Source organism: Thalassophryne amazonica, chromosome 16, assembly GCF_902500255.1.
Source record: "Thalassophryne amazonica chromosome 16, fThaAma1.1, whole genome shotgun sequence".
In the NCBI taxonomy this organism is placed as follows: domain Eukaryota; kingdom Metazoa; phylum Chordata; class Actinopteri; order Batrachoidiformes; family Batrachoididae; genus Thalassophryne; species Thalassophryne amazonica.
This window is the reverse complement of record NC_047118.1, coordinates 42,694,239-42,709,489: the sequence shown is the minus strand read 5'-3', so window position 1 is coordinate 42,709,489 and position 15,251 is coordinate 42,694,239. Positions and strand designations below refer to the sequence as shown.

Sequence of the window (15,251 nt, the reverse complement as noted above, 5' to 3'; positions counted from 1 at the left end):
CGCATACATACAAATATGACCCAAAAAAGAGAGAAGGTCATGCTTTCATCTGTTTGGCTTGCTCACAGTGTTACCAAATGGTATATTAAACAACAAGCAAACCTTTATATGTATGTGTGTGTGTGTGTGTGTGTGTGTGTGTGTGTGTGTGTGTGTGTGTGTGTGTGTGTGTGTGTGTGTGTGTGTGTGTGTGTGTGTGTGTGTGTGTGTGTGTGTGTGTGTGTGTGTGTGTGTGTGTTACCTGAACAGGAAGACATAAAATGTCATTCTGACAGGATATCCTTCTCTACGAATCCGAATGGTCTCCAGCACTCCATTGTGCCTCAGCTGGCTACTAACCAGCTCACTGTCAAACACACCTGGCTCCTTTATACGTGTGCATGAAAACAACACTGTCATTATCTACAAGACACACTGAGGATTAAATGGTGCACATAGAAGAAGTAACTTCCACAAAAACACAGGGCCTAATTTACTAACATTCTATATAAGGAGTGCTATATTGTGTGGGCATTTGAAACTTTTTTCTGTTGTGTTGGTGAACTTTTTATGTGACTTAGTCTAACACTTTTTTCACGAAATGAGTCATAGTTTCATGATGTGGTATTTTTTATTTTACTATTTCTAACCCTACCCCTCACCATAACTCCCACAGACCCCTCGTATCACCTCGCATTTAGTGCTCCCATCATGAAATGAATTTGTGCTCCCATCATTTCATGATGGTATCAGGAACCAATAGATTAATGTACTTTTCGTGATGCCATCATGATTTACCATGAGATGTGGATGAATTTAGTAAGAGCAAAATTTAATTAAATTCAGCCACTTGCAGTTACTATATGTGCAGCATAAGACAAACATACACATTTTAACTGAAAATGTCATTTATTGAATATTTACCAAATCAGAATTTAATGTGCCTTGAAAATGGTTTGTCATGGGAGGTGCACAATGTTTGGCACAAGTCCAAATTTAGCACCGCTCACCTGAAACTATCATTTTAAGAGGACAATCTTCAAATGCGCATTCCCATGACGGGGTCCATATCACTCCGGTGTTACAATATTCTTCTCACTTTCACTTAATTGTACAGGATGTGATATAGAATTTGTGTATGTTTGATATGCAGACGGCTGCTGTCCATACTGTTAACCAAGCTGTTCAAGTTTATTACCATAGAGTGTGGTGCTGCCTACTGTCAACACAAACCCTATGCGTGACTGCACATTGGGGGATTTGCTGAATAGATACACACAGGACTTTCCACATATTTCTATTACATGGAAAGACATGATAAATGACACATTAAATTTCATTTGGGATGTATCATTTTGTGAAAATAACAGGCCACAATAGTTTGTGTAATTATACTGTTTTCTGTCTGAAAGAAGTTTACTGAGTGAAAATAAAGAAATGCAAATCAAAACAGCTCACAGGGAATGACGGCATCAGATTTATGTGTATCTGCATTGATCCCGCAACACTCGCTCAGTTAGCACAAAATTTCAAATGTGCAAAAGTATAGACTTTTAGCCTCGATAAATCATGTTGCATGTGCAAGCCTCACCTAATTTGCATGTTCAATACCAACAATTTTGTGCACTTGGGTGGAAACACCTCACATTACATATGCATGAAGGCAAATGTGGTAAATAGACAATATGGGGCATTTGAAAGACACTCCTCCCTGCACACCATTGGGAAATCAGCATGCACATTTTTTAGTGGAAGCTGTGGTGGTGTATGTATATCTCTACACTCACAAACATTTAGTAAATCAGGACAGAATGTTTATGATCATCTACCTTCATGCTGTTCGGTTTAATGCAGCGAACAAAAAATGGGTTGCACCTGAAACAGAAGAACAAAACAAACTGACAGGATCTGGCTTGAGTTCTTTTTAGTGCAATGAATATGGACTTTGATTTAAAACAACTATAGCTGTGTAAATTATTCATAATGTAACACACACAGATTATTATAAAATTCTCAGTTTTCTCTTTTTTTTAACCTTTCCATCTTCTCTACCAGCTCTAGCAGAGATTGTTGGAACTTGCTGCTGACGGTGGGTGCTTGGTATTTTCTGGTCACTGTGCTACTTTTCCTCACATGACCTCTCTGCTGACCCATGACCTCTTTGTGAACCACAAATAGGTTTGACACCATCTGGAAAAACACAAAATGTGTATTGGATTTGGTAGTTTGCTTTCATACATTGAGGTAAGGATGCACTCACCTTGTTTTTACTCTGAATGAACAGATCCAGGACTTCCTGTCTGACCTGATCATAGTTCTTGTCGAGGAACTTGTAAACCTAAGGAATACAAAGCAGATCTGAAGTCACTAAATAACAGAAAACCTGTGCAGGATCTGTAAATAAAGTGCTGCGTACCTGGTAGGTGACCCGACCAGCAAAGTGCTTGATGGTGAACTCTGGAAGAGGCATCTTGGGCTTCACATAGAGTGGGTTGTTGCCATGGTGATAGTGACATTTTTGGAGAAAAGTATGGTCTGTCGCCTGGAAACAAAGCAGTAAACTATTAAATTTCACAATGTTGCACACTTAAACAACATCAACACATCGCATCAACATAAATTAATTAATTAATTAAAATCCAGTTGTCTGTCTTTGCAGGCTTCAGTACATGTGACCCTTTATCTCAAAAGTCAGTTTATTTATTTTCAAGTATACATAGTGCATCCGGACAGTATTCACAGCACTTCACTTTTTCCATATTTCATTATGTTACAGCCTTATTCCAAAATGGATGAAATTCACTATTTTTCCTCAAAATTCTACACATAATACCCCGTAATGACAATGTGAATTGTTTTTTTTTTTTTAGATTTTGGCAAAAATATTAAAAACAAAACAAACAAACAACAAAAAAAAAAAAAGAAAGAAATCACAGGTACTATGAAGCTTAAAACTGAGCTCAGGTGCATCCTGTTTCCACTGATCATCCTTGAGATGTTTCTACAGCTTAATTGGAGTCCACCTGTGGTTCAGTTGATTGGACATTGTTTTGAAAAACCTGTCTACATATAAGGTCCCACAGTTGACAGTGCATGTCAGAGCACAAATCAAGTATGAAGTCAAAGGAATTGTCTGTAGACATCCAAGACAGGATTGTCTCGAGGCACAAATCTGGGGAAGGTTACAGAAACATTTTTGCTGTTCTGAATGTCCCAATGAGCACAGTGGCCTCCATCATCCATAAATGGAAGAAGTTCAGATCCACCAGGACTCTTCCTAGAGCTGGCTGCCTGTCTAAACTGAGCAATCGGGGGAGAAGGGCATTAGACAGGGAGGTGACCAAGAACCCGATGGTCACTCTGTCAGAGCTCCAGCATTCTTTTGTGGAGAGTGAAGAACCTTCCAGAAGGACAACCATTTCTACAGCAGTCCACCAATCAGGCCTGTATGACAGAGTGGCCAGACGGAAGCCACTTCTTAGTAAAAGGCACATGGCAGCCCACCTGGAGTTTGCCAAAAGGCACCTGAAGGACTCTCAGACCACGAGAAACAAAATTCTCTGGTCTGATGAGACAAAGACTGAACTCTTTGGCGTGAATGCCAGGCATCATGTTTGGAGCAAACCAGGCACCATCTCTACAGTGAAGCATGGTGGTGGGAGCATCATGCTGTGTGGATGTTTTTCAGTGGCAGGAACTGGGAGACTAGTCAGGATTGAGGGAAAGATGAATGCAGCAATGTACAGAGACATCCTGGATAAAAACCTGCTGCAGAGCGCTCTTGACCTCAGACTGGGGTGATGGTTCATCTTTCAGCAGGACAATGACCCTAAGTACACAGACAAGATATCAAAGGAGTGACTTCAGGACGATTGAACATCTCTGGAGAGATCTGAAGATGTCTGTGCACCGACACTCCCCAGGTGCTGCAAAGAGGAATGGACAAAACTGCCCAAAGATAGGTGCACCAAGCTTGTGGCATCATATTCAAGAAGACTTGAGACTGCAATTGCTGCCTAAGGTGCATCAACAAAGTACCGAGCAAAGGGTGTGAATACTTAAGTACATGTGATTTCTTAGTTTTTATTTTTAATAAATTTGCCAAAGTTTCAAAAAAAACTTTCTTCATCTTGTCATTATGGGATGTTGTGAGTAGACTTTTGAGGGGAATAATGAATTTAGTCCACTATGGAATAAGGCTGTAACAGAACAAAATGTGGAAAAAGTGAAGTGCTGTGAATGCTTTCCAGATGCACCGTAAGAGAAAGCCTTCAGAGAATCTAAGTGGTATGCATTTATATAGCGCTTTCCCATCTGAAACAGATGATCTAAGTGCTTTACAATGATGTCTCACATTCACAGAGTCACACTGATGTCAGGGTGCTGCCATGCAAGGCGTTCAGCTTCGCACTGTGGGAGCATCTTGGGAATTAAGGACCTTACCCAATGATTTTCTGATCTGACAGGGATTTGAACTATGGATCCTCTGGTCTCAAGTCCAGCATGTTATCTTTTTTGTGGGGTTTTATATGCTGGGAATAATTTCATGATATAACCAGTCCGTAAATCTACTGCCTTGTAAGTAACTGAATCTGTGTATGAGCAAAGTGGTTGCTCATGTGTCTCTTCCCCTACCTGAGGGAAGCAGCTCTGGTCATCCAGAATCCTCAGTATCCCATGAGGCTTAGCAGCAATGATGTCAATGCAGGGTTGGTTATCACTGAATGCAATGTCCTGCCAGGGAATCTGCTCTCTGCTGTACTCCTCCTGCAACAGGTGCAAATAACCAATAATAACTGACTTAACTGGGTGATTGTTTGAATGAATGAATGAGTAAATTAGCTAATTATCTCCACCAAGGAGGTTACGTGTTTAGCCTTTATTTGAATGTTTCTTAGCAGGATTATTTATCAGGCTGTATTTGAATAAATTCTAGTTTTAACCAATGCCACTCTACTTCTTTCAGAACAAGCACATGCACATTTGCAACTGTGCATGTGTCCATTTACGTGTGAGCACTTTCAAGGTGATAAAAAGTGCATTTGGGTAAATGAAGCATGACTCCAACTCACCTGTTCCTCCCTGAATACAATCCTGTTGAAGAAGAACTGCATGTACTCATTTGCATAATTAATGCAAAGCTGCTCAAAGCTGTTGAAGGCCAGATCCTGTAGTTCCCATGAAAAATACACACAGCTGCTGATTCTTTTATGTCTCATTGACACATTCAAAAGATTACTATTCCAGAGTAGCTCTTTACCACCCTGAAAAGTTTACCTCAAATCCATAAATATCCAGGATGGAGATAGAGAGGGTGTGTTGGCGCGGGTACACCTGAGCATTGATCCTCTCTGTCAACCAATGGAAGAGCATCGAGTACAGGATCTTGGCAACAGCATCTCTTGTGAGCAAAGTGAGAAAAAAGCGGACATGAACGGGCAAAGTGACAAGGTAAAGAAAGCTTATAAAGTATCCGGTTCTCTCGCTTTTTAAAGGATGTCACACTGAAATCATAGCAATTTAGATTTAGGCTGTTAGTGACCATCCGATGATCCACCAGGATTTCTTTGTGCACTTCCGTGACCGGTTTCAAAGTATACGGCATTCGCAAGGAACAGCTACGGAGACATCCGAAAACAAAGTACCCATGAGTACTCGTGTGTTTCCAATAGGTGACATAGCTTTTAGAAGTGTCCCAACGTGCGCTTCAATGGAATGTAGCTGCTAATGTTAAGAACCGAGACACAGATTCATTCCAAAGTTTACAGAAGTGTGATCTTGTGTTATGATGACTCATTTTTAAGTGATAACTGTTCATTTTGATGCAGTCGCAGTAAAAGCAGCAGCCCTGAGAAGATTTATGAGTCATAAACACAGCCTGTTAAAATCAAAACAAAATGCTGATAAGTGTTGTATATGACTGTAAAAAAACTTATATATATATATATATATATATACATCCATTTTCTTCTGCTTCATCCGGAGTTGGGTCACGGGGGCAGTAGCTCAAGCAAAGCCACCCAGACCTCCCAATCCACACACACCTCCCCCAGCTCCTCTGGGGGAACCCCCAAAGTGTTCCCAAGCCAGCCGAGAGACGTATTCCCTCCAGCATGTCCTGGGTCTTCCCCGGGGCCTCCTCCCAATGGGACGTGCTTGGAACACCTCTCCAGCGAGGCGTCCAGGGGGCATCTGGAAAAGATGCCCGAGCCACCTCAGCTGGCTCCTTTTGACGTCACACACCGAGAATTGCACAGTGAGACATTTTCTTGAAATGCACCTGTTAACTTCCTCGGGGGGAGGAATAAAACCAGATGAGAGACTTGTCTTCTTCTTCTTTGTCTTTCGGCTGTTCCCATTAGGGGTCGCCAGAGCAGATCAATCGTTTCCATCTCACCCTGTCCTCTGTATCTTCCTCTGTCACACCAACCACCTGCATGTTCTCCCTCAGCACATCCATAAACCTCCTCTTTGGCCTCGCTCTTCTCCTCCTGCCTGGTGGCTCCATCCTCAGCATCCTTCTCCCTATATATCCTGGGTCCCTCCTCTGCACATGTCCAAACCATCTCAATCTCACCTCTCTGACTTTGTCTCCAAACCGTCCCACCTGAGTTGTCCCTCTGATATGTTCATTCCTAATCTTGTCCATTCTTGTCACCCGCAAAGAGAATCTCAACATCTTCAGCTCTGCCACCTCCAGCTCTGCCTCCTGTCTTTTTGTTAGTGCCACCGTCTCTAAGCAGTGCAACATAGCTGGTCTCCCTACTGTCTTGTAAACTTTCCCCTTCACTCTTGCTGATATTCTTTGGTCACAAATCACTCCTCCTGCCACCTTTCTCCACCCACTTCACCCTGCCTGCACTCTCTTCTTCACCTCTTTACTACACTCTCCATTACTTTGAACAGTTGACCCCAAATATTTAAACTCATCTACTTTCACCACTTCTACTCCTTGTAACTGCACAATTCCACTGGGCTCCCTCCCATTCACACACATGTACTCAGTCTTGCTTCTACTGACTTTCATTCCCCTGCTCTCCAGGGCGTATCTCCACCTCTCCAGACTAGATTCAACTTGCATTTCACATGCAGATAGAGATTACACCATAGCCTCACAGTCATATGACTGTGAGAAAACTCTCACAGTCATATGCGCCCTACAAAACAATGATTGCACTTCCACAACCACAGGTCAAGTTGTAATGATACTTCCTGACCACTTAGTAGTGCTATCGTGTTCACCTTCTGGTGTATTCCACAGAGAAAGATGGGCTTCAACAACAAATGCTTTATTAACAAATCCTTAGCTATTTACAAGAAATGTTCAAATTACAAGTGCTGGGAAAAACATTGCCAGAGGCCTGCCTGTCTGCCTTATATAATTCTGAAGTTGTTTACTTAGAATACCATGGAATATTCTATAACTTTGTGGAAAAGCACAGTACTAAGTGCAACATTACAGAACATGCAGGAAAGGTCCAGAAGGCCACAGAACAGTCTAGACTAATCAAGAAATAGGCAGGTTTTATCTTATCTGTAAACAGATTAATCATTCTGGGCTGTTCCACAACACCTCACCACTGAGCCTGAAGGTGTCCCCTGAAGGCTGATGATCTAGAGTGACATCTTCTTCTTGGGTTTTGGTGGGTGCTTGAAACGGCGTGGGTTGTGTGGTCCGTACTCTGGTGCTGGAATCTTGAACCTGGGTGCTGGTGGAGCTTGCTCAGGCAGGTGTACCCCCATCTCCATTGGATGATCTGGAGGTGGAATCACAATCTCCGCTTCTGTGTTGATGCTTCTGTCAGCAGAGAAGTCCTCTGGTGGGTTGACATAATCCTCACTGATGTATCTGGGATGTAGCTGCTCCCAGTGACGTCTCCAGATGTGTCCTTGAGGAATGACCTTCACATTGACTGATCTGGTACCCAGTCATTTTGTGATGATGGCAGGAACCCATCTCAGCTGATGGTCACGACAAGGTCCAAAATAATCAGCGTAGACTGGGCCACCAGCTTGGTAGTTTCGGGTGAGCTTGTCCATGGGTATGTGTAATTCCTGTACCTGTAATTTGGTCGCATGCCGTATCTGCTTTCGTTGAGCGATGTGCGCAGGTGACAGCAGCAGAATGTCGATCCATGCTCTGAGTTGGTGACCGTTGTGGAGTTCACTTGGCGAGTATCCACAGGATGTTGGCATACAGCGGTACTGTAGCAGAAACTCCTGAAGTGCTCTCCTTGGTGGCAGAGATGACTTGCGTAGTGCCTATTTGAAGGTTTGCACTATGCGTTCTGCAGATCCATTGGTAGCAGGATGATAGGGTGCTCTTGTGAGGTGCGTGATTACTCGTTCCTTGCACCAGCTCTGGAACTCTTCTGAGGCAAACGTGTGTGGGTAGCCGAAATGAGTGAAATCCTCCTCCAGAAGATCCATTGTTGCTCTCGACTCAACTGATGTGGTGGAATGAATACACGGATACTTTGAATATGCATCCGTGACTGCCAACTGGTTAGAGCCCATGAAGTTGATCGACATGATCCGGCTTCATGATTTTTCTGGTAGCATCCAGGGATGAACAGCGGGCTGTGGCAGCTTGTTCTGATGTTCTACGCACGACTGGCAATGGCAGCTCACTCCTTCAATGGTGTCATCGATGCCTGGCCAGTACACAGCAGTCCTTGCGAGTTGTTTCATCTTCTCCATTCCGAAGTGCCAGAGATGTAGGGGTTCCAGGACTTGTGGTCTCAGGTGCTCTGGAATCACCACTCTGGATCCATCCAGTAAACATCCATTGCAGATGTTGAGAGATCCCAACAATTTTCTGACCTTTTCTACCTCATCAGGATTGTCTTTCTGTTTGGGTGGCCAGCCTTCACGTACATAGCACTTGACCGTGGTGATGACAAGATCTTTCTCCGACTCTTTAACCAGGAGATTGTTGTCGAGTGGCCTGATTTGCAGACTCAGTGTTCTGATTGTGCACACCATGTCGGTGTCATCATCACTCTCCTCCCCATCGAAGATCTTGTCCTCACCTACAGGCAGACAACTGAATGAGTCAGCATTTCCATGGTCTGACATCTGGCGATACTGGATGGTGTAGTCGAACTGGTGTAGCCAGAGAGCCCATCTCGAGAGATGATTGGCTGCCAGCAATAGTGTACCTTTCTTTGGTCCAAACAGTGCGATGAGAGGCTTGTGATCCATAACAAACGTGAAGCGTTGACCATAAAGGTACTGATAGAATTTGCGCAAGCCAAACATGATAGACAGAGCTTCCTTGTGGATTTGACTGTAGTTCCTCTGGGACTTGGACAGTGTCTTGCATACGTTGGCGATTGGGCACTCGCTCCCATCAGGGAACCTGTGCCATAGTACTGCTCCAATCCCAATGTCTGATGCATCGCAGGACAGTCCGAGAGGTTTCTCCGGATCGAAGTTAACTAGAACTTGGTCCGAAGATAGGATGTCTTCAAGCTCCTTGGAATGCTCCTTGTTCTTCTGCAGTCCATTTCCAGGTTGATCCTTTTTTGGTTAAGCGGTTCAGCGGCTCAGCCAGTGTTGAAAGGTTGGGCATGAATTTTCCGTAGAACTATACTGACCCCAAGAAAGATCTAAGGGTGGAGACATCTGTTGGTGGTGGCATCTTGTGGACGGCATCTACTTTGGGACCTTTTGAAATCCCATCCCATGACAAGATATGCCCCAGGTATTCAACACTGGGTTGAACAAAGGTGCATTTCTGTCACTGACAGCGTAGACCCCTGTCATTGAGCCGGGCAAATAAACCACGGAGGTTGTTGAGATGATCAACCGCGTCTTTTCCACTCACCAGTATGTCATCCAGATAGACAACAAGGCCTGGCAGATCCATCCATCCATCCATTTTCTTCCGCTTTATCCGGAGTCGGGTCGTGGGGGCAGCAGCTCAAGCAAAGCTGCCCAGACCTCCCGATCCACACACACCTCCCCCAGCTCCTCCGGGGGAACCCCAAGGCGTTCCCAAGCCAGCTGAGAGATGTAATCCCTCCAGCGTGTCCTGGGTCTTCCCCGGGGCCTCCCCCAATGGGACGTGCCTGGAACACCTCTCCAGTGAGGCGTCCAGGGGGGATCCGGAAAAGATGCCCGAGCCACCTCAACTGACTCCTTTCGACGTGGAGGAGCAGCGGCTTGACTCCGAGCTCCTCCCGAGTGACTGAGCTCCTCACCCTATCTCTAAGGGGGTGAGGAGCTCGGTCACTGGCAGATCTAATGTGAATTTCTCCATGATCTCCTGGAAGTAACCAGGTGCTGACTTAATACCGAACGGGAGTCTCTACTGCAGTAGTACTGCACGGTGTGTACTAAGAGCTAGTCTTCTTTGACTCTGGGGTGTCAGCTTGATCTGGCTGTAAGCATCTGCTAGGTCTATCTTTGTGTAGCCATATCCTCCACCCAGGTTCTGCATGAGTACGTCTGGGAGAGGAGTAGGTTGCCGATGGATTTGTAACTGGTCATTGAAGCCAGTAGAGTAGTCCCCACAGACTCGAATCTTGAAAATGAGGCACTATTCTTCACAATACCACAAAGCTTCTTGCAACAGACACTCTCAAGATGTCCGATGATATTGCAAAAATTGCACTTAGTGCCTTTGTGTAGACACTCTGAAGCCTTGTGATCCTTGTTAGTGGATCTGGACCGGACTTCTTGAATGTCTCTGAAGGCTTCCTAAATGATCCTTTGGATGAGTCCTTCCTGATTTTGTGGACTCATTTGGACTTTGTCCCATAGACAGTCTCTTTGGCCACTTTAGCTGCGTCTTCTGTCTCGACAGCGACCTCAACAGCCTTGGTGAAGGTGAGCTCATTATCCTTGATCTTGAACAACTCTTTGAGCACTGCTTCATTGTTCACGGAGCAAATGAAGTGCTGACATAGAGCTTCATCCAGCGGATCTTTGATGCTTGCGAAATCACAGGTAGCTGCATCATGGCGAATGCGGGCCTCTAATTTGTGTAGCGTTTCTCCTGGTTTTCGCTGCATGTCACTCCAGAATTTGAACCTTTCTGGCATAGTGAACCTTGTTGGATCATACTGATCATCCATGAACTTCTTGATTTGATCCATGGTCAGTTCGCTGATCTTCCTGGGCACCTTCATCTGCTCGGCGAGGTTCGAGAGCTGCTTGTATAAGGCAGGAGACTTGGGCTTTGATGTCATCAGCGATGGAATTAGCGGCGCAGAATGTACCGAATCTTGCGTAGTAGTCTTTCCACAATTCTGTTCTGTGATTGAATCCAGCAAACGACGTGTTGCTTCGGCCGCGGTGGCTCCTCTGCTGAGCGCCATTTTTAGAATGTCCAGTTCTTCCTTATGCTGCCTTGCCTGAACCTCGCACCGTCAATTCACTTCCTTCCGCTGATTTTCCATCTCCTCCTTGTGCTGTTCACGCTGCATTTGCAACAGCTCCTGTAGCACCTTAATTAGATCAGTTATAGCTGTCTCCAATATGATGCATCTAAGTTCACTATCCTGAAATGAAGATGGAGATCCTTCCCACAACGCCAGAAATGCTCTCTTGTATTCCACAGAGAAAGATGGTCTTCAACAACAAATGCTTTATTAACAAATCATTAGCTATTTACAAGAAAGGTTCAAATTACAAGTGCTGGGAAAAACATTGCCAGAGGCCTGCCTGTCTGCCTTATATACTGCTGAAGTTCTTTACTTAGAATACCATGGAATATTCTATAACTTTGTGGAAAAGCACAGTACAGAACATGCAGGAAAGCTCCAGAAGGCCACAGAACAGTCTAGACTAATCAAGAAATAAGCATGTTTTAGCTTATCTGTAAACAGATGAATTGTTCTAGGCTGTTCCACAACACCTCACCACTGAGCCTGAAGGTGTCCCCTGAAGGCTGATGATGTAGAGTGACATCTTCTTCTTGGGCTTTGGTCTCCACACATCCCCACCTTCACAGTGGGGATGTCTTGCTACTGCACAGGCTTTGTCTCTATTATTGCACATTTGTGTCACTAAGGTTTCCGGCTAGAAAGCAAGAATTCACTGGGAAAAAGACTGACGCTATGCCCCACTCTGCACACTGTGTACCAACTTATCAGAGGTCCCACAAATTCTCAGGGCATCCCACAGTGCAGCCCAGCTAACTGAATCAAACTTAGTGAAAATCCTGCCCAGTCTCACGTTTTTTTTCGTCCTCCCTTCACGAAATGGGTCAAATTTTCGTGACGGGTTTTTTTTTTTTTTAAAACTCACTATTACTAACCCTACTCCTGCCCCCAACCCTAACTTTAACCACCCCAACCCCCCGACCCCCCTGGTCTCACTTGCTGTGAGACCAGGTTGTGAAAATCACCATAAGCTACACAGAAGAACAGATAACACCTGCACTTATATTCAGTATGTACACAAGGATGTAGTTGATGAATGACTTCTTGGGTGTGAAGCCAGACTGCTCCCACTGCGGAGTCATAAGCTACCACATCTAAATATTGTTAAGAATGATCCTTGCAAGTATCTTTCTCAGCATACAGTGCAGTGTAATGTCCCAGTAGTTGTTGCAATCAAGAGGATCAGATACAAAACAGATAATTTGCGATGCCACAAGAACAGAATCTCGACCCACCTGGAGAAGTTCAGCTCCACCACCCCACAACCCTGAAGCTTTCTTCACCCTCAGTTGTTTCACCACCTTTGCAATCTCACAGACATTTTGTGGTTCACAGCCGATTAACTGATCAGCCAACAGAACCTGGAGCCGCTGGAGATGTTGACCATCAATGGGATAGTGTGTCATGCAGGGCATGTTGGGTATTGTAGTTGTTTCTCACCTGGCATCAACAGCACTTTCCACAGTCAGCGGGGTGTAGATCTTTTCCCTCATGGTCTCCTGTGATGAACAACGCAGGGTTTCATAGTGTTGTTGGCACTCATAAATGGATTTAGTGAAAGAAAAAAAGAAACACGTAGAGGTACTTAAATAGAACCATTTCAGCGTATTTAATCAGCTCTGAGAGCTCTTTTTGCTATACTACGTGGATAGTATAAGACAGCAAACAAGATAACACTCCAGTGATAATGACTTAATCAGCATGATGTTCTAATGAAACCATGAACTAGAGTCATTTGCCCAAAATACTTTGATTTGAAGGTTAAAGCTTAGTCTTGTGAGATCACTTTTCATTATTTCTGGAGCTTCTTTGCTTTCTGATTTATTTGTGTTTCATTGTGTATAATACGTCTGCACAGTAAGCTGTAATGAAATGAGAAAACGCTGCAGTGGCAGTAACACAACAAATACAGAGCTCACGCATCATGTTATCTGTGCAGTTATCTATTCAAACTGACACCTGAGTTCACATATTTACAGTTTTAATTAATGACATCTGGTGTAGCAGATAATACCAACTTAACAGCAAAATAGTGCAAATGCTGGTACAAGCATCACATATGGCATGATGATTCCCAAGAGAGTACTTAACAAATCTAATTGGCTGGCCACTTGAAAATGGAAGATGGTGGCCATTTTCCAAGATGGCCACCAAAATGGCCTACCACAAATTACTTTTTACATAGAAATGCTCTTGTCACAATGCATCTGTTTTACAGCATCAGTGAACTCCAAAATGGTGCCAAATTTCAAGATGGATGCCAAATTGGCCCCAAAATATTTTTTTTTCTCTCACAAAAATGTCTTTACGTATTTGATTTGCATAATCTTGTTATCAAATTGTAGGTTTTCAGGCATGCCGGGTTTAATTTTTCATGTTCATGTTTTTCATGACATGAATTGACATTTGTTCATGTTGTCTGCAGATATTAAACATTACAACACAGTATATTCAACACTAAACACTAAGCCTGATCCCGTCAGATCTCAGAAGCTAAGCAGTGTGGGGCCTGGTTTGTACTTGGATGGGAGACCTCTTTGGAACACCAGGGGCTGTGTGCGTTTCTCCAGGTAAAACTGGAGTTGCGTCAGGAAGGGCATTCGGCATAAAACTTGTGCCAAATACCAACGCGGATCTGGCTGTATCCGCTGTGGCGACCCTGAACATATGGGAGCAGCTGAATGGGAAACAAACATATTCAACACTAAGCACCTTGTAATAGGTGGACATGAAGTAGTTTCAAGAGATGAAGACTTTCAAAATGTGTTGGGTGGAACCCATTAATACTAAATGTGATAAACTGCACTCTAATTTGGTTCAAAAGAAAAATAAAATATAATAAATACCATAATTAAGAAATAAAATATAACAAAATGGAACTTGACATAAATATCATTTGAATTAATCAAATAAGAGCATGTCAATGCAAAAATTGATTTCTGATAGGTTATTTTGGCAATCATCTTGGAAAATGGCCACCATCTTGAATTTTCACGCTGGCCATCCACATATGCTGAGTAATATCATGAGAATCACCATGCCAAATTTGGTGCTTGTACCACCAAATGCATGATTTTTGCAGTATCTGCTCCACTAATTTGTGTAATATAACAGTAGTAACATGGTACAGGTGAGGCCCATTTACTCGTGCACCCATAAGTCGCAATTCGTCTTTACTCACGGTCAAGTTGTGGACTCCGAAAACTTAGACTACCTATAGAAGTCAATTTTGATTTGACCATTTTTAGCAAGCGATCATCAGTGTGGACAATGATTTCTTTTTCCTCCTCCAGCTGCTGCAGGTCAGTGATAAGGCAGGATGATTCTGTGTGGAAGATTCCACGTGTGGCAGGCACGTGTGTGGCAGGCGCGTGTATAAATTCTGATTGGCAGTAATTTAATTTAATTAGCTTATAATGCGCCAAATCACAGCAAAAGCCGTCTCAAGGCGCCCTACATAAAGCAAGTCAACATAAAATTGAATAAATAATTAAAAATGAATAAAAAATTAAAATACATAAATAAAAACAAAAGTAAAAGAATAAAACAAATAAAAATAAAAACTATCCATAAGAAAGAGAATAAAAATAGGTTTTGAGTCTTGACTTAAAAATGTCCACAGACTCAGACTGCCTCACGGTCGCAGGAAGACTGTTCCACAGGGTGGGTGCACGATACGCAGTAAGGATCTAAAGAGTTGCATCCAAAAACTTTGAATTGTCAGGAATCTTCTGCACTGACAAAGCCGTCATCGCTGACCTGCAGCATCTGGAGGAGGAAAAAAAAAAAAGATCCTGAACCCAAACCTGATGAAGAAATCCAAGAAGGAATCACGTTTCAAATGGTCAAAACTATTATAATGTGGCAAGGATCCAAACCACA

At 43.4% G+C, this 15,251-nt stretch overlaps 1 protein-coding gene across 1 annotated transcript in view; it reads right to left on the bottom strand.

The window, feature by feature from the left end:
- Window positions 1-15,251, bottom strand: part of myo15aa (myosin XVAa) — a 179,581-nt gene that overhangs the window by 111,693 nt on the left and 52,637 nt on the right. The window contains exons 13-21 of the mRNA XM_034191347.1: window positions 12,810-12,868; window positions 5,257-5,380; window positions 5,052-5,147; window positions 4,615-4,746; window positions 2,396-2,521; window positions 2,240-2,317; window positions 2,015-2,169; window positions 1,809-1,854; window positions 242-366 (exon numbers count right to left, since the gene is read on the bottom strand). Coding sequence (XP_034047238.1) covers window positions 242-366; window positions 1,809-1,854; window positions 2,015-2,169; window positions 2,240-2,317; window positions 2,396-2,521; window positions 4,615-4,746; window positions 5,052-5,147; window positions 5,257-5,380; window positions 12,810-12,868 — 941 coding nt within the window. The remainder of the gene's footprint in view (window positions 1-241; window positions 367-1,808; window positions 1,855-2,014; window positions 2,170-2,239; window positions 2,318-2,395; window positions 2,522-4,614; window positions 4,747-5,051; window positions 5,148-5,256; window positions 5,381-12,809; window positions 12,869-15,251) is intronic.